The sequence below is a fragment of the Balaenoptera physalus genome (assembly GCF_965194825.1).
Source record: "Balaenoptera physalus genome assembly, chromosome: 10".
Taxonomy (NCBI): Eukaryota; Metazoa; Chordata; class Mammalia; order Artiodactyla; family Balaenopteridae; genus Balaenoptera; species Balaenoptera physalus.
In genome coordinates this window covers 46,704,276-46,722,559 of record NC_138889.1, presented here as the reverse complement: position 1 = coordinate 46,722,559, position 18,284 = coordinate 46,704,276, and the positions used below count along the sequence as shown (strand labels likewise).

Genomic DNA, 18,284 nt, shown 5'->3' with positions numbered 1-18,284 from the left:
AGTACTTGGCCCTTGGTGATAATTTTAAGAAATGTTTTTCAGACTGAATAAAATATCTAAATGAGTATATATTAGTAAAGGACAAAAATGCTTTCTCTCATTACTGAATTAAAGTTAAATAGTTTTATTTTATACTATACTGTTCTATTGTTTAAAAGAGTTTTGTAACTAGGTAATAACTATTCATCATCTAATAGTTGCTGTACTGTTCAATCATTTAAAGGTATTTATTGTATAAGTATTATGCGCCAAATGCTCTGTCAGGCACAGCCCTTCCTCTTTGGAGCTTTCAGTCTAGAGATTCTGTAAGAGCTGATAACTAGTAGCAGATACAAATGTATTACGTTTCCTTCATTTAATATTTCTATTGTGAATCTATTATTTCCTGCACTGGGAGAGGAAGAGAATGATCAGGTCACATTTTACCTTATCTACCTACCTACAAAGTAAAGTCACACATTTTTTGTGTATGGATGGGCATATGGCACTGTGAAATATTTCAAGGTGTTCTTCAAACAAAAGCTAATGAGGTTAATATGAATCATTAGGTACAAACAAGGAGCCCAAAATGCTTTCCTGAGCACAAGCTATTGCTGTTCTTTTTGGCTCATAATCTCTGCTTTCTGGTATTGTTATTTATCTTTCCGTTTAGGTCCTGTCTTCCCCCTTTGAGTAAAGTTCTTCAGTAACAGTAATGACTTCTTATACCTCATAATCGCTTCATTACTTAGCATAATGTCATCCATTCATTCAAGAGGATGTTTATATATGCGAGGCATTGTGATAACTCTGGAAAATAGACAGGAACATGATATGGTTCCTGGCACCAAGAAGCTTAAAATCTGAAAGGGAATAAGAGAGTAACATGTGTAACAAAAGGCTGACACAAAATTAAGGAAAAGCAGAGATCAGTGTATTAGTAGCAAATGTCTATGAATATCAAGAAGACTTCACAACACAGGTATTTTTAAGCAGGATCTTTAAAGAGAGAAAAAATTATGCATATGAAAGTGGAAATAATACGTCCATATAAGAAGTTATGCATATGAAAGTGGAAATAAGATGTCCACATAGAGGAGTACATTTGCAATTTCGGACACTTTCAAAAATAAAGCAGTATTAAACAGATGTTGTATTCATTTTTCCTTGGGAGTTTATGAGTCATAATGAATGTGTGAAGGAAGTAAATGGTGCAGGGTTGGGGAGAGTATTGTATGAAACCAGTGGTTTTGAAATCTCAAATAGGCACCCAGGCAAGGTGTAGGGATGTCAGATTTTTCATTTGTCATTAGGTGACATAATACATAGTGAATTATCAAGCAAATAGTTTTCCTTTTTAACATTAAAGTTGTTCTTCTGTTCAATCATTCACCTGTTCGTTCACTGAAACAAATAGCCATTCCTAGCTATCTTGTGCCAGGAATTATGGATATAAATATGTATCAAATAAAGTCCTTGACCTCAAAAAAAAATTCACAATATCCAGGAAGATAGACAAGTGAACACAGTTACAATATAGTACGATAAATGTTATAATCAAGAAAAATAAGAACGTATCTTACTGGATTTGGCATTCTTCTTCTTCTACAAGTCCTTATATGAAGACTCATCTACAATCTTTCCTCAATAGTCGAAGAAGGAAGTATAGTGTGATCTAATGCTTATCAAAGCAAACATGTGTCAGTTTTTTTTGGGGGGAGGGTGGGTGTTAATCAACTTCATTAAAGCTTAGTTTCTTCAGCTGTAAAAGAGAAACAGTGACACCAGAAAAATCTAGTGTGGCTTGCCACAATGAGAATCCCGCGCACTGCAAGGAAGAGTAGCCCCTCCTGGCCGCAACTAGAGAAAGCCTGCGTGCAACAACGAAGACCCAATGCAGCCAAAAATAATAAATAAAAAAATAAAAAAAAAAGAAAAAGAGAGAGCATCTTAAAAAAGAAAAGAAAAGAAAAGAAAAGAAAAATCTAGTGTGGCTTGCAAAACCACCTGTTAGAGATTTCAAATTCTTTTGGGCTAAATCCTGATAATTAAATGAAATAATTCTGTAAAGCATATAGCAAGTGCCTGCCATGTAGAATGTGCTCATAATATTAATCAGTCATTAATTACTCGTAAAAGCTATGTTTTTCCCACTAAACTGTAAGCTTCATGAGGAGAGAAGGAATCCTTTCAATCAGATTTGACAGATGTTCATTTGTTCTCTGATTTCTTCAAATGTAGCCCAGCTCACCATAAGGGTATTAATTAAATTTTTAGGTAGTTGTAACATTGTTCAAAACCCTTCTTATATTTAATAAATATAATTTCCCTCATTTATACTCGCCTCTGACCTTCAGAACATCTTTATTAACAGATGGTACTTAATAATGTTATTAGATGATCCTATATTTTACAAATGAGAAGATACATTCAAGGAAACCGAATATGTGACTCTCCAGGGTACAAGGCTTAGACAGGACCAGATCCGAAGCTTAAGTCCAAGTCTTCTGACTCCAAGACCAGTGCTCTTCCCAATACAAGCAAAGAGCTTAGCAAATGCAGCCCATGCTCAAGGGAGGCAGTACAGTGGTTTAGAGTAAGGTACACTTTGGATTATGTCTTAGCTTTGTGACTTTGAGTGATTTATTTCATCTCATTAAATTTCAGTTTTCCTACATGTAAAATGGGAAGGGTGATAGTATCAACCACGAAGGGTACCGATTATTAAACGATTTAACGTATATAAAGTGGCTCATTTAGAAAGTGCTCAGTAAGTATTATTCTTCCACCATTCCTGGTTAGATTTAACAATAGGAACATTAGGAGACATTTAATAAATATAAGCTATTGTTAGAAAGGGATTAAGAAACGCCTTCCTTTCCTGTCCTAAGTCATCTAGTAGTTATCTTGGTTCACTGTTAACATTTTAATTTTCCCACATCTCTTCACTTAGCTCTGAAATTCTTTATCAAAGTACCCAACATTCTCTATGATGTAGCCCCATCTCTCCTCACTCTCTCCCTGTTCGCTCCCTTTCCCAAAGCAAACTATCTGCCATTCCTTGACTATCCCTCTGGCTCCCAGACCCAAAGTTTCTTCTCATCTCCCCTGGTTCAAACTCTGCTGGTACTTCACGATTCTTTTAAATACAATGCTTCCATAAAGCACTCCTAGGTAGAGGTCATGCATGCAGTCTTCCTTACAGATTATAAGAACATCGTTGATTTTATAAAGCATGTGGTTATTGCCCTCCTTTAGATATCATTGTTATAACAGTTTAAGAATTTATGACAGGGGTAGATTTATGTGTGATTGACTCTTCAGGTTAATTCAACAAAGACTGATTTCATACCCACAATGTAAGAGAGTGCCCAGGGCAGCTCTGATATAAAAAGAGATGTACTCTCTGCCTTCAGCAAATTCCAATACTATTTCTTTAAAAATGGCTGTGCTATGTAAAGGGAGGAATAATTCCCTAATAATTGATTAGTATCAATGATCTTCATTAGGAAAAAGAGCACAGTGGTAACTGGCATTGACACCAAAATTCACTCCCTGAATATCCAAAGCAGTGCCAGAACTGGACACCACCGTTTTCTACTTGATTTTACTCCTTTTAGGGCTATAATAGTATTTAATAGGATTTCGGATCTGAAAAAAGTTCTTGAGAAATAGTTTAGTCTAGTCTACCAACTTGCCTGGAACATGCATTCTCCTAGACAGACAAAAGAGGATCGTTCTATTGAATTACGGGAAACTTAGTGTTCTTTTTGTGAATGGGATTGTGGTCTGGAAGTGGAGAAAGGAGAAGAGTTTGTTCCCTGCTTCCTCCTTCCCTTTCTTCCTTCTTTTCCTTTTATTTTAAAGTAAGGGCTAGAAAGTTTCAAGCTAAACTTTTTTTTTTTTTTCTTTTTAAGCACCTCTCCGAAGGGGCTGAGTTTTCTTCTGGGGACTGATACTGCCTCTTGCTCTCCGGGATTGGTTGAGAGTAAAGTAGAAATACTTTCAGGGGCGGAGAAACTGGGAGTGCCCTGGGAGTGCGAGTGGACTGCGCTGGGAGTGAAATCTAGGCTGCAGAGCTGGTAAGCGCGGCCCTCGAAGGAGGAAGCCTTTGCCCCGCCGCCCGCGAGGCAGCAGGGGGGCCACCGCAGAGGCGCCGGTCCCCGGAGGCCCCGCCGGCCACACGCTGAGATGTGGAATCCCCTGCACGAAACCGACTCGACCTTTGTCGCCTGGCGCCGCCCGCGCTGGCTGTGCGCTGGGGCCCTGGTGCTGGCCGCCTGCCTCTTCGTCCTCGGCTTCCTCTTCGGTACGGGGGCCCTCGCCACGCACAGCCCCGAGCCTACCCGGCTGTTCGGCGGTTCGCGGGACTCCCGGGCCAGCTGCCGCGTGGGTCCAGCTGCTGGTCTCCGGGTCTCCCGGGGGGTGGGGGGCGGTGATCGGGTTGGGGGAACGTGGGGACGAGCTCCCGCGCCTTAGGTGGGAGTTGCTGGGGGCGGTGCACAGTTGGGTTCTGGACGGGCTACTGTAGGACAGTCACCCAGGCTAAGGAGTACAACGGAGAGACTCAAACTGAACTTGAGAAAGTTCCAACTACTGAGGTCCTGCGAGCAATCGGTACGTTTTGGCAGGAGCGCCGGATCTCTGGGGGCATTTGCTAGGTCGTCCAAGGAGCTTTGCAAGAAACGACTCTTACCTGTTTGGGATCTTTATCTAGTGCCTGTGCCTGGAACTGCTTCGTGTATACAGTAGGTAGAACTCAGGGCACTGCTGCGTGGGAGCCCTATTCTCTCATTCTTTCGTCCTTGGGAGTAAATAAAGAGGAACATTTAGGAGCTAACTGGTTGACATTGTCAGTGCTCTGAACAGATCCTTGATAGCAGTTCTTTCCCCTGTGTACTGATTTGCAGACTTAACCCAACTCTCCATGATAACCAGGGGGCAGCACAGATTCGCTGAGACTCTTTTAAATTCTAATTTTAACTCTGCAACTTCTCTGTGGCCTTGAGCGAGTTACCGAGTCTCTCTGAGCCACAGTTTGTCAACCTTTATAAGAATACTATCTGTAACTTAGTGGGAATCGTAAACGAAATAGCATCTAAAGCTCCTGGCACAGTATTGGGGTATTGGCACTTTTAAAAAATTCTTTCCTGGTGAGGAGATGCTTCTAATTGGGCATTAATGCACAGGACTAGCGTTAAGGTATAGCCTGGTAGTTCGGCCCTACTGTGAATTCTGGGTCCCCTTTCTGGGATTTAGAAGACCAGGGCATAGACCAACTAAGCTGGCTCAAATTCAGCCTCTTCTTGCTTGTTGTGTTACCTTTGAGCCCACACCCTCCTCATAACTAGCATGTGGATATTAGGGTTATTGTGGGGCTTAGATAAGTATGCTCATTAAGGGCACACTTCAACTCGAGTTTCAATTTTCTCAGCTGTAAACATGGGAAATACACTTGGCAAGGATAGCATGAGGATTAAGACCTTCTGCATCTTTTAAAAGCATTTTATTCGTCCCAGTATTGCCCTCAGCCCCATCCTTATATTCACTGCTCAATGGCTGTGGGTTCTTTATTAATGTTTGTTAATTTTTTCCTAGGATTCTCTGCTCCCTCCCTCCCACAGGCCTCCGTCCTCTTTATCCAGCTCATTTTTTATATCTCGAGTCAAGCATTTCATCCTCTGAGTGCCCTGATCCTACAGTCTGATCCAAGTCCCTTTATTTTACATACTGGTGGAACTGTATTTCCATTTGCTGCCAACCATTTATTTCAATATGCATGTATATATGCATGTGTGTAACGTGTATGTGATTAATAACTGGAAAGCTCCATGAAAGCTAGCTGGGTGATTTTGGTAACCGTTTTATGCACGAATCATATCATTTATCTAAATAAACTATGTCACGAAGCCAACTACCAGGGCTAACGGCTCTACGCGATCTGGCTACCCATTGCCTCTAGCCTCTGTGTTCACTGTGTGCCTTGCAGAGGTGTTGGGTGAATTGGAGTTTCACTGTAGCTCTCTGAAGTTGAACTTCTGAAGCCTGCTTCAACTGCAAGCACAAAATATTTAAGCATATTTTGCTTTAGTTTCAGAACCAGAACAAATTACAAGTCTGAATTGCCTTCAACTCTTTGAAATAATTTATGTACTTGAAATATACTCATAATTAATTCATTACAAACATTTACTAAATGCTTATTCTGGGTCAGCAGAGGAGTCGCCGCCACTGGGGATAGAAGCTTTAAGGAGAAAGAAGGTGGATCTCCTTTTTGCCTTCATTTTTCCCATCAGTTGAACCATCTTCAATTTTAGTGCTAATTTCATAAAACATTTCTTAGAATAACAGCAATACTTATTGAAATTGGATTAAAAAATATGTTGCAACTGATTTGTAATTAAGTCTGTCTGCATGATTTTTTTTTCAATGGAAGTAGGCAAGAGCAATGAAACTTCAGAAAATCTCAGTTAATGCCAGAGGTCATTGATAACTTGTTTTATATATGATAAATACAATAATAAGGAAAAATAGGCCCTGTCTATAAGCTCATATCTCATTCCTATATTTGTTTGTATTTTACAGGATGGTTTATAAAATCCTCCAGTGGAGCTACTAACATTCCACAGCATAGTGTGAAGAAAGCATTTTTGGATGAGTTGAAAGCAGAGAACATCAAGACGTTCTTGTAGTAAGCATATACTTAAAAGTTTATTATTCTGTTTAGAAGTTTTGATCCAGTATTTCATAAACAGAAACTGACTTTTTAAAAAGGTTTTATTACTGAAGATCTTGTATCATGTTTCATCTGGAGAGGATTGTACCTTCAACTGAACTTTATCATGATAGATGTTTTAAAGCAGGTGTCAGCAAACTTTTTCTGTAAAGGTCCAGCTTTTGTAGGCCAGCTGATCTCTATCCCAACTACTCAGCTCTGCTATTGTAGCACCAAAAAAGTGATAGTAAATACGTAATTGAATAAGTGTGACGGTTTCGATAAAACTTTATTTGTAGGCACTGAAATTTAAATTTCATATAAATGATATGTCACAAAATATTATTCCTCTTGATTTTTTTCACCTATTCAAAATGTGATAACCATTTTTAGCTTGTGGGCTGTACAAAGAAAGGAAGTGAGCTGGATTTGGTCAGTGAAACATAGTTTGCTGACTCCTGTTTCAGAGGAAGATAGTATATTTTAGTCAAAAGAATAAATTTTGGACTTCGAAGTAGACATACACGAGCTTAAATTCCATCTTTGCCCATTGATATTAAAGTAACTTTGAGTGAATACTTAACCTTCCTGAGCCATCATTTTCACCTCTATAAAATGGGGATAGTGATATTGTTCTGATGAGCATGAAATTACAGAGCATATATGTGACCTAGTGTAAAAACCAGCTCCCTATTTCCTGAAATAGCTATCCCTGGTGTAGGGAAAAAGAGGTAAATGAGTAAATTTTAAAAGTATTTGCAGGCTTCCCTGGTGGCGCAGCGGTTGAGAATCTGCCTGCCAATGCAGGGGACACGGGTTCGAGCCCTGGTCTGGGAAGATCCCACATGCCGCGGAGCAACTGGGCCCGTGAGCCACAACTACTGAGCCTGCGCGTCTGGAGCCTGTGCTCCGCAACAAGAGAGGCCACGATAGTGAGAGGCCCGCGCACGGCGATGAAGAGTGGCCCCCGCTCGCTGCAACTAGAGAAAGCCCTCGCACAGAAATGAAGACCCAACACAGCCAAAAATAAATTAATTAATTATTTAAAAAAAAAAGTATTTGCAAGGCAACTAAAAATAAAACACTTTTATTGAATAATTGATTGGAATACTTAGCTTTTTCAAAGTGACATACTTGAAGTCCTGATAACAATTAAAAGTTATAATTTTATGTTAAAATTATAATTTATAATTATTATAATAATAATTATAAATTATAATTATATAATTTTATGTAAAAACAGTCAAGTAAATATATATATGTACAGATGTACATACACATAGTCATACAAACACATATGTCTATTTAATTACGATAGAATTAAAACTATGAATAAAATTTGCTAGGGCACCTATCAAGTCTTTGGAAGGACCATTACAAGTGAGAGATCCAGAAGCTTAAATTTTGTGGAAATCCTTCTGCCTCTTGCACTTCTTTTACTATAATTATGTATAATAGGTATAATAAAAGTGGAAGTCTGGCGAGATATAATCTTCACTCCTAGACAGGGGAGCTGCCTCTGCTTCATTTTTCGTTTTCTAACCTGTGAGATGGAGCCACCAGCAAAGAAATAAAATGAATGCCTTCCTCTAGCTCACTTTCTGGGCCGTCAGCTTCTTGCTTATTCTCCGTAGCCTTGACCAAGCTCCTCTAACTGTTTAGAACTCAAGGATTTTCCTCATTAACAAACAAAAGAAAGAGATTAACAGAACCCCCGACTCACCCCTCCAAGGACCACAGAACCTCCAGAAGCCTCCTGGACTCTCCAGAATTCCAATTCTCCATTTGTCCATCAGAGCGCTTTCAGTCTATTTAGACCCTTAGGTTAGGGGTCATTAAAGCCTCAGATCCTCTGTCTTGTTCCCCTTTCTCATCCTTTGCTTTACTACTAAAAATTCTCTACTACTTCTAAATCACCTGACTCTCAATAGTGGCTGGGGGGGTTAAGTAGGGGCTGCCTTTTCAGTCTCCCTTGGGGTGCAAGGTTGTCCTATGTTTTCCCTTTTGTTTTGTAGCATCTGGTTAAATTCTCAGATCTGTTCACTATTTTGCATGTCTTTAGAGAGAATTTCCTTCTCCACCCTGTTCTGAAAGACAAGATTGTTTCAAAAGAGTGTCTTAGACTTTCACTGATCTACATTTGAATACCAGTTCCATCTTTCACTGGCTGTCTTTAAGTCATCTAACTTCTGTGAGCACTGTGCATTTGTAAACCAGATGCAATGTATGAAAATAGGAATACCAATAGCTCCCTTTATTAATTGAGATAACATAATGATACTTGGAACATATATAAACTTTTCTAGCCAGACAGAGATGTATGAGCCAATTTTTTTTGTTAATACATGTTGTTGGCTATTTTGGATAATTTGTAAGTTATTCTTCTTATGAGAAAATAACTGGATATTCTAATAGAATCAAGACAGTGTGACACACTTCTCAATTGATTAAAGCAAAAAAAAATGAACTTCTGTTTATTAGCAGTTGTCTAATTGAGCCTCAAATCTTTGTGAACTAGTGAGGTAGCAATATTCTCCCCATGTATGGATGAGAAATTTAAGACATGGCCAGGATTATACAACAAGTTAGTGGCAAAACCTGTAATACACTGATTTTGTGGCCAATTGATTTATTTATCCTTGGAAACAATTCTTTTTTCCTACTCATCATTTTCAGGATTAACTTTGCTCCAAATGAGTGGGTTCTAAACCTGATCATAGAACACCACTGCATCTTGGTGGGTAATGACAAAACTTTTACCAGGAATTTCACTCATAATGTTACCTAACCAAACTAGGGTCTGCTAGCCTTCTGTGCAGCAAAGCCAGTCTACTGACACCAGGTTGAGGTGAAGGAGTCCAGCATTTACTGTAGGGTGCCAAATAAGGAGAACAGACAGCTTATGCTCAAAAGACCAGAAATCCCAGGTGGCTTTCAGGGGAGGGTTTTTTGTTTTTTTGTTTTTTTAAGCATTATATATAACTCCTTCTCTCCTTTATTTTTATAGGCAAAATACTTTAGATGATCCGAAAATATTTTTCCCATTTGATTTTTTTTTAACGTTTTTATTGGAGTATAATTGCTTTACAATGGTGTGTTAATATCTGCTTTATAACGAAGTGAATCAGTTATACATATACATGTATCCCCATATCTCTTCCCTCTTGCATCTCCCTCCCTCCCACCCTCCCAATCCCACCCCTCTAGCTGGTCACAAAGCACCAAGCTGATCTCCCTGTGCTATGCGACTCCTTCCCACTAGCTATCTAAAGGGCAGGGTTTTTAAAGGCAACATGTGGGGTGAGGGTTGCAGCTCATGGACTTTCTTCTGATTGGTTGGTGGTGAGGTAACAGGGTGATGTTTTGGAAATCTGAATCATCAACCTTCTGGTTCCAACTAGTCTAGGGTCTGTGTGCTTGTGGTCAGCATGTAGTCACCATCCTCCACCTGGGTGGGGTTCTTAGTCTCTGCAGAACAGCTCAAAGATAGCGCATCAGGTTGTTATACTGTTGAAGCTATCATTACTTTCTTGCTTGACTGCTTTTCCTTTGTTTCTCTGTTCCCTCACTTCCCTAATTAGTAACTGCTTGAGTCTGCTCTTTGGAACCCATGGAAGGCCTAGGAGACTAAAGCCTTTTACTACAAAAAAAGAAACAGGGGACACTGAGGGGCTCTTGTACCTGGGAGGGACCTGCAGGGTACTGCTTGGTTTCAGTTCCCCCTTTTCTCTGATACTTCTGAATCCTGAGAGGAACAGGGGCAGAATGAGAAAGAGAATAAAGCTTTGGTTAGAGAGGTTAATCATAAACTTGGCAGGGGAGCTTGGTTTTAGGGGGACTCGGTTTCAATAATAACAAAGTCTAATAATGATCTCCTCTGTGTGTGTGTGAGCAGGTTCAAGACTCCCATAACAATTCTCCTCTCATGTAAGAATAGAGTTATAGCTGTGACTTCAGGAAATATGCATCATCTGCATCTAGTTATGTTACAGTTTGGATTTGTGTAATATGGAAGAAAATAACAACTTGTTGGCTATTTTCTGTTTTCTTTGCAGGTATCCATTGATGAAGGGATATACAAACTCCTCAGCTGGCTTTTAAAATTGTGTTTTTTCATTACTTTATTTTGTAAATACATATTAGAAATCCCATGTAAGGTTTTAAGCCCCTAAAAATTTATAGAATGAGAATTTTAATACTATTTTTGTAAATACAATTTAAACGATTTTAATATAATTATAAAATTAATCACCAGAATCCCCCTCCTCCTTTTTTTTTAAAGATACACAATAGAATCAAACATTTGAAATTGGGATCATCATAGCCATGTTGTCTATTAGTTTTTTTTAAATCACCATCAGGATGGAAGTGTGTTGAGTTTAGAAAAATCTACATATTTAGAACCAGAAATTCATGAAGTTCAAGAAGTTCATGAGCTAGAAATAAATCAGTGTCTTATCATGATACATGATGCTTTGTCGTATGGGATTTTTTGTTTTTTCTTGAAGGGGTTTGAAAATACCAATGAACTGAATCTTCAAGGAAACAACAAATTTCCAAGAGAGAGAAATTTAAAACAAACAAAAGCACCAGTATCTGGACATATTAAATGAGAAATTAATCTATTCCTGAAAGTATTTGTGGTAGCTAAAATTTTAGCCACATAGTTTATTTGTTAAAGATATTTGTGGTCAGACTAATTCTCATCATTGATTTTAAGTATTATACTTACTTAATAAGTATATATGGTGAATGGAGTACAAAAGATTCAGTTTGAGCTTGTGTAAATATGTTCAGATTACTCTTTAAGGAAGGCACTTTAAAATGGTTGCTAATCAAAAGGTTTCTCACTTGGCTATAACTTTTAGTATTTAAAAATAAATGTAATTATCAGTAGTTCTCGGCATGTCACAGCTTGATCTTTGGATGAAAATATTTTTTATTTTCCAATTATATTTTACAAGGTGAAGTAAACAGATAATTCCATGAAAGTTCAAAGATGCATGGGTCTTAAGAAAGAATATAACACTTTCCTCATCTGATGTATAGAGATACATCTACAGGATTGCATGTAACAATTCTCTACAAAGATCAGTTTTTCTAATTTTTCTCTTGAATGAGTACAAATTAGAGCATGAAAATTTCAAAACACACTTGAAAATCTATTTGATGCAATAATAGTGCCACTTTGCTTTTTTAATGTATAACACTTCAAAGTATTTTTTAATGTAAATCTGCCTTATTTGGTTGTTGATTTAAGATAAAGGCTGACTAAAAATGTCTAACCGCTTTCAATTTTTGTTCAACAGTAATTTTACACGGATACCACATTTAGCTGGAACAGAACAAAACTTTCAGCTTGCAAAGCAAATTCAGTCTCAGTGGAAAGAATTTGGCCTGGATTCTGTTGAGTTAGCCCATTATGATGTCCTGTTGTCCTATCCAAATAAGACTCATCCCAACTACATCTCAATAATTGATGAAGATGGAAATGAGGTAAAAAGAAAGAAAGAAAAAATAAGCCCCCCTGGTCTACTCTTTTGAAATACCTTCTGTGAAAGAATGCCCTATACCATCTCCAAATACTGATAGAAATCAATATTGACACTTGTGAATGATGCCTTTAATAATCTTATTACTGGTGCCAACTCTTTCTTATGATGTTTGAATTTATGTGATGTTTGAACAATTCTGAGAAATTGATGTTTGATGACATTTGCTATTTTCTATTTTTTAGTATTGTACACTAATATAAAATATGAGATATTAGTAAACTTCTAAGCAACTAAATTGATACCTTTTTGATAGATTCGGACTAAAAAAGATCATGCATAGATTTGAAGTTGCTAGAAAATTCAGAGAAGTGCTGTTTGAGCTAGCAGGTTTTTATTGGTACTTAATGATTATATCTCATATGATCATGTGTTCAGCTCTGTGCCCAGAACTTGGGTGTGGGCATTTGGAAGGAGAATTTGGAGAGAAATACTATAGAATTATATCTACACTAAAGAATTTATAATCTTCTTTGCTAGTTAGGGCACTTGGGAAAGAAGATAATACAAGTTATTGAGATATTTCTTATCACAATATATATTCAATATGAAAGCTCATAAAATATAACTCAATATTCATCCCTATTTGCCTTACAACTACCATATTTAAAGTAGCCCCTTTTACTCTGGATAGCTTCTTTCAGTCTTTTTGTTAGCTGGGCCTTCTAAATTGCATATAGCTTCAAATATGTCCAGTTTGATCAGTCAACTAAAAATGTCATGTGATTTAAGTATATATAAATTTTTAATCACCTCCTCTTATTGACTAATGAATCAACCTCTTCTTAATGATTAATATGTTGTTTTACAGTCAGTGATGTAATCCCATGCTAAATTTCCTAATATGAGTTGAAAGTTTCCAATTCACTATTTTTTTTTTTTTAAAGAAATTCACGTTCTTTTATTTATTGATTGATTGATTTATGACTGTGTTGAGTCTTCGTTTCTGTGCGAGGGCTTTCTCTAGTTGCGGCAAGTGGGGACCACTCTTCATCGCGGTGCGCGGGCCTCTCACCATCGCAGCCTCTCTTGTTGCCGAGCACAGGCTCCAGACGCGCAGGCTCAGTAATTGTGGCTCACGGGCCCAGTTGCTCCGTGGCATGTGGGATCTTCCCAGACCAGGGCTCGAACCCGTGTCCCCTGCATTGGCAGGCAGATTCTCAACCACTGCGCCACCAGGGAAGCCCCCAATTCGCTATTTTAAATTATAGTAGTTAATACAGTTTAACTTTTAAAAATATTATCAAACTATTTCAAAATTTTAAAAATATTTTTAAGGTAGGTATGGGGAATACTGATATACTTCCTATGGTCCCATAACCTTTATTAAATGAGCAGGGGCATATCTATATAATTAAGTATTAAGGGGTCTTTAAATGTATATTTAGGAAGATTATTTAATGATGTAATAAAATATTGGTAATGTTAAAAAAATATGCATACTTAAACCAAATTTGATCTATCAAATTTGGCAATTGTGTGCAATGAGGAAAATAGCAAACTTTCATTTCTCTTCTTTTTTCCTTCCTCTTCACTTCCAATTTTGACTGTATCTTTGCTTTTATTTCATTTCATTATTTGTTTTTGCTATTATAAGCACTTATGACATTTCTAAAGCCTGTCACTTAATATAAACCTATCTTGTAGAAGTTTCATTTTGGAGATTTTCCTGAATGGTGTTAGCTGCCAAAAGCTTATTAACTTTTTTGAAAGTTATATCATTAAATCATTTTTATTTTTACCCAAGTTTTACCTGCACATAAAGAATCACACAGTTCTCCGAAGGACCCCTCTATATCCCCCTTCCCTGAGGCAATCACTGTTCAACACTGAGTTGATTCTTTTGGTATTTACTTCTGTTCCTTTAAATGACATGCTTGTATTGCTTGTGTTTCAGATTCAGGCATTATCTTTTGACCTTGTGACAGTTCAGCTCTATTCTCACCCCAACTACAAATGCTCTTTTACTGTGTCCCCATCTCCCAGTTTAATTATTGTGGCTATTCATAACCAAGCCATGTGGTAAACTGCAAACTTTTACTTTCCTGCACGACACAGACAGGGGAACAGAAGAGTTCCCCTTCCCACAGGCAACAAATATGATTAGCATTTTATAGATTCTGCAAGAAATATTTTTAATACTATATGCATTATTTTATCTTTGTTTACATAAGGATAACGTTCCATATGGATTGAACTATATATATTGCCTTTCTTATGTCACAAAAAGTAAATAGAAATTTGTAAACCAAAATTATTTAAATTATACTCAGAATACATAATTTGAGGCTATATTAGTGAATTTTGGATAGTGAGCGGTGCTCACTGGTGTATTGTCTACCTTTGATAAAGTCACCCAAAAGACTCTTTTCCATCACCTTAAGAAACTTTTCCTAGTTGTTAGAATAACTCATAAACTTGATGTAAAATCCACCTGCTCAGTGGTGTTGTAAAATTGAAGATTACCATAAAGGCAAATCAAGTGAGACGAGCTTGAGTACTTCCTTGGCTGAAAGACTTGCTGATGGGATGACTTTGTCTCTAGATGGATTTTTATTGCACTTTAGTATAGTTTTTCTTATAATCTTTCCCACTGATTCAGCTGCATTTGTACCCTATGTGGACCACAGAAAAATTATGGGAAAGATGGAAGATATGGGAATTTTGGAAGAGTAGTAGTTGATTTGGTTTCATTTTAAGTTCTATCAGCATCAGAAGTAGGTAACTGGTGCTCTAGTCAGTACAATATAATGTCAGCTCAGAGTCACTCCCCATCTCCCACCACCCTTTGCATTACTGCATGGACCAGGACTTACAGTTTAACATTAAAAATGAGTGGTGATAGCAGGTGTCCTTGACTTGAATGTTTTTAATGTTTCACCTTAATTTTGATATTTGTATCAGGTTACGTTAATTCACTTCCTTTCCAAGTTTCCTAAGACTTTTTGTCATGGATTTATGTTGAATTTTATCAACACTATTTTTCTTTTTTTTGGATATCTTTTGAGATGAGAGTATAATTTTTCTTTTTCATAATGATAATTATATTAAATGATATTCTAATATTACACTAATCTTACATTTTTGAAATTTGTAATATTAGTCAGTAGTAGAGTTTTCAACTCATATATCTATATACATTCAGTTTATATTCATAGCATGTTTGGCCTGTGTTTCTGCAATTTGCTTATTGGGGTATAATTTCTAGATTAGACTTGCCTTACAAAATGAGCTGAGTTTTTAATCTCTGAAATAGGTTGTGTTATACTTAAACAATCTTTTACTTTCATCTTTCAAACTCAAAGGAAAACCAGTTGGTTTTTTTTGTTTGTTTGTTTTGTTTTTTTAATTTTATAGCTACTTTATTTATTTATTTATTTATTTATTTATTTATTTATTTATTTATTTATTTATGGCTGTGTTGGGTCTTCGGTTCGTGCGAGGGCTTTCTCTAGTTGCGGCAAGCGGGGGCCACTCTTCATCGCGGTGCGGGGACCGCTCTTCATCGCGGTGCGTGGGCCTTTCACTATTGCGGCCCCTCCCTTTGCGGGGCACAGGCTCTAGACGCGCAGGCTCAGTAGTTGTGGCTCATGGGCCCAGCTGCTTCGTGGCATGTGGGATCTTCCCAGACCAGGGCTCGAACCCGTGTCCCCTGCATTAGCAGGAAGATTCTCAACCACTGCGCCACCAGGGAAGCCCCAACCAGTTGGTTTTGATACTTTGTTTTGTGGGAGATTTTAAACTACTGATTCAATTTTTTTTATTGTTATAGGACTATTTAGATTTTAAAAAATGCATCCTTATGTCAGTTTTAATAAATTTTTTAAAATGCATTTTTCCATTTCATCTAAGTTTTCAATTATTGGCCTAGTTCTTCCTAGTATTTTCTTATTACCTTTTTGAATCTGTATGACATCTATAGACATGACTTTTTTTCAACTCTTAATATTATTTATTTGTGCTTACCTTATATTTTTTTCTTATTGACATTGACAGAGATATGTCAATTTTACCTGTATTTTCAAAGAATAAACCTTCAGCTTTGGCAATCATTTCTTGTATATCTGTTTTATGTTTCATTAATTCTGTTCTTACTTTATATAATTTCCTCTTTTACCTTCCTGGTGTCTATTTTGCTGTTCTTTGTAACATTTTCAGTTGAATACTTAATTTATTGATGTTCAACCTTTCTTCTTTTCTAATATGAGTATTTAAAATGATAAATTTCCTTCTAAGAGCCACTTCAACTAGATCTCACAGGTTTGGAGAAGTGTTTTAGTTATCATTAGTATCTTAATATTTTCTAATTTCTATGTTTTCATCTTTGAGCCTTGGAGCTATTTAGGGGTATTTTAAAATTCCAAATTTAAAAGTTATTCCACTATCGGTTTGATATGATTTTCTAAATTAACTACATTGTGATCAGATAATGTGGTTTGTATGACACTAATCGTTTGGCAATTGTTGAGGCTTCCTTTATAGCCTATTATGTGGTCAGTTTTTATAAATGTTCTGTGTTTATTTGAAAAAAATGTATTCAGTTGTTGAGTTTAATGATCTTATATTTGTTCACTAGTTCAAGTTTGTTAATTGTTTGGCTAAAATCGCCTTTATCCTTGATGTATTCTTATTTTGTCTGCAATCTTTATTAACTGCTGGGAAGGGAATGTTAGATTATCTCACTATATTGGTGGATTATTTTTATTTCCCTTTGGAATTCTGTCAGTTTCTTCTTCCTGTAGCTTGGAGCTCTCTTTTAGAGGTAGTGGTTTGGAACCTAAAAAATAATTTTTTCCTACTTAACAATGTCAGTGATACACCTAAAAGATTATATTATATTTGGTTCAAAGTGAATTTAACATTTAATTTGCTCCGAAGTAATTATCTTAGCATTTTTATAAGTGAGTAAGAATACTGTACGCTGTTATTTTTATTTGGGAATTAAAGTTTTCCTTCTAAATCAAAAGCTAGTGCTTATACATCCTCTAAGGGTCTCTAAGTTTATTCATCTCATGAAATCCTCATAGCCTCTAGCACAGTGCTGGCTCTTTGATCTGTATCTTTAAAATACCAAAGGCTTCATTAACCATCTACTGACAGAAAGAGATACTACACATTTCCTTGTTTGGTTGTAGTAATCAAACTTTACCTGATTTGCTTCTGATTATTGTATTTTGTTTCTCTAGATTTTCAACACATCATTATTTGAACCACCTCCTCCAGGATATGAAAATGTTTCAGATGTTGTTCCACCTTTTAGTGCCTTTTCTCCACAAGGAATGCCAGAGGTAAAAATGCATGCAATAAAATAAAAATAACAAAGAGAACTTCCTTATACATACAGGCAATAATTAAAGAGGTATTAAGGAGGTTTTTGATGTAATCCAAATTCATCTTTTTTTACATTTAAGAAATAGAATTTCTTAGTAATAAAAAGGAATACATATTATTTTGTGTTCATAGTGTTTTTTAAGATAAAATTTACTACACTGAGATGGAGAAATCCAAAATGTACATTTATTGACTTTTGACAAATGCATACACCTGTGTAATTAAAACCCCATCAACATATAGAATATTACTGTCACTTCAGAAAGTACTTTTAAGCCCCTTCTCAATCAACTCCACACACTCTCAAGGCAATCATTCTTCTGATTTTTTTTTTGCCACCTTTGATTAGTTTTGCCTATACTAGAAATTCATATAGATAGAATTGATAGCATGTAATCATTTGTGTCTATTTTCTTTCACTAAGCATAGGGTCTGTGAAATTCACATGTTTTGCATTTATCAGTAGATTGTTCCTTTTTATTGCCAAGTAATTTCCATTGTATGAAAATACTACATATCTTACTACCACTGTATAACTTGGATTAATTTTCAAAGAACTTGAATGAGAATTTGAAATTGTTGCCATTTTCAAGTGAAGAGTATGAATGTCCGAATGTCCATTTTAGAAAATGTTGCGTGGTTTACTCAATAAAGCAGTGTGTATAACTATCATCTGAGATTTTACAGTAAATCCCCAGATTCTTGCA

General features: G+C 36.6%; 1 protein-coding gene across 5 annotated transcripts in view; it reads left to right on the top strand.

Annotated features, from left to right (window-relative positions):
• The first annotated feature begins 471 nt into the window (after positions 1–471).
• The window catches only part of FOLH1 (folate hydrolase 1), a 63,315-nt gene continuing 45,502 nt past the window's right edge, over positions 472–18,284 (top strand). For 3 of the 5 annotated variants that reach the window (XM_082410155.1, XM_082410154.1, XM_082410153.1), the window contains exons 1-4: positions 473–4,288; positions 6,565–6,670; positions 12,004–12,190; positions 17,433–17,534. In XM_082410155.1, coding sequence (XP_082266281.1) covers positions 4,171–4,288; positions 6,565–6,670; positions 12,004–12,190; positions 17,433–17,534 — 513 coding nt within the window. In that variant the 5' untranslated portion in view covers positions 473–4,170. Of the gene's footprint in view, positions 4,289–6,564; positions 6,671–12,003; positions 12,191–17,432; positions 17,535–18,284 lie in introns of all 5 variants that reach the window. The other 2 variants (XR_014250194.1, XM_082410152.1) reach the window with 2 other exon arrangements.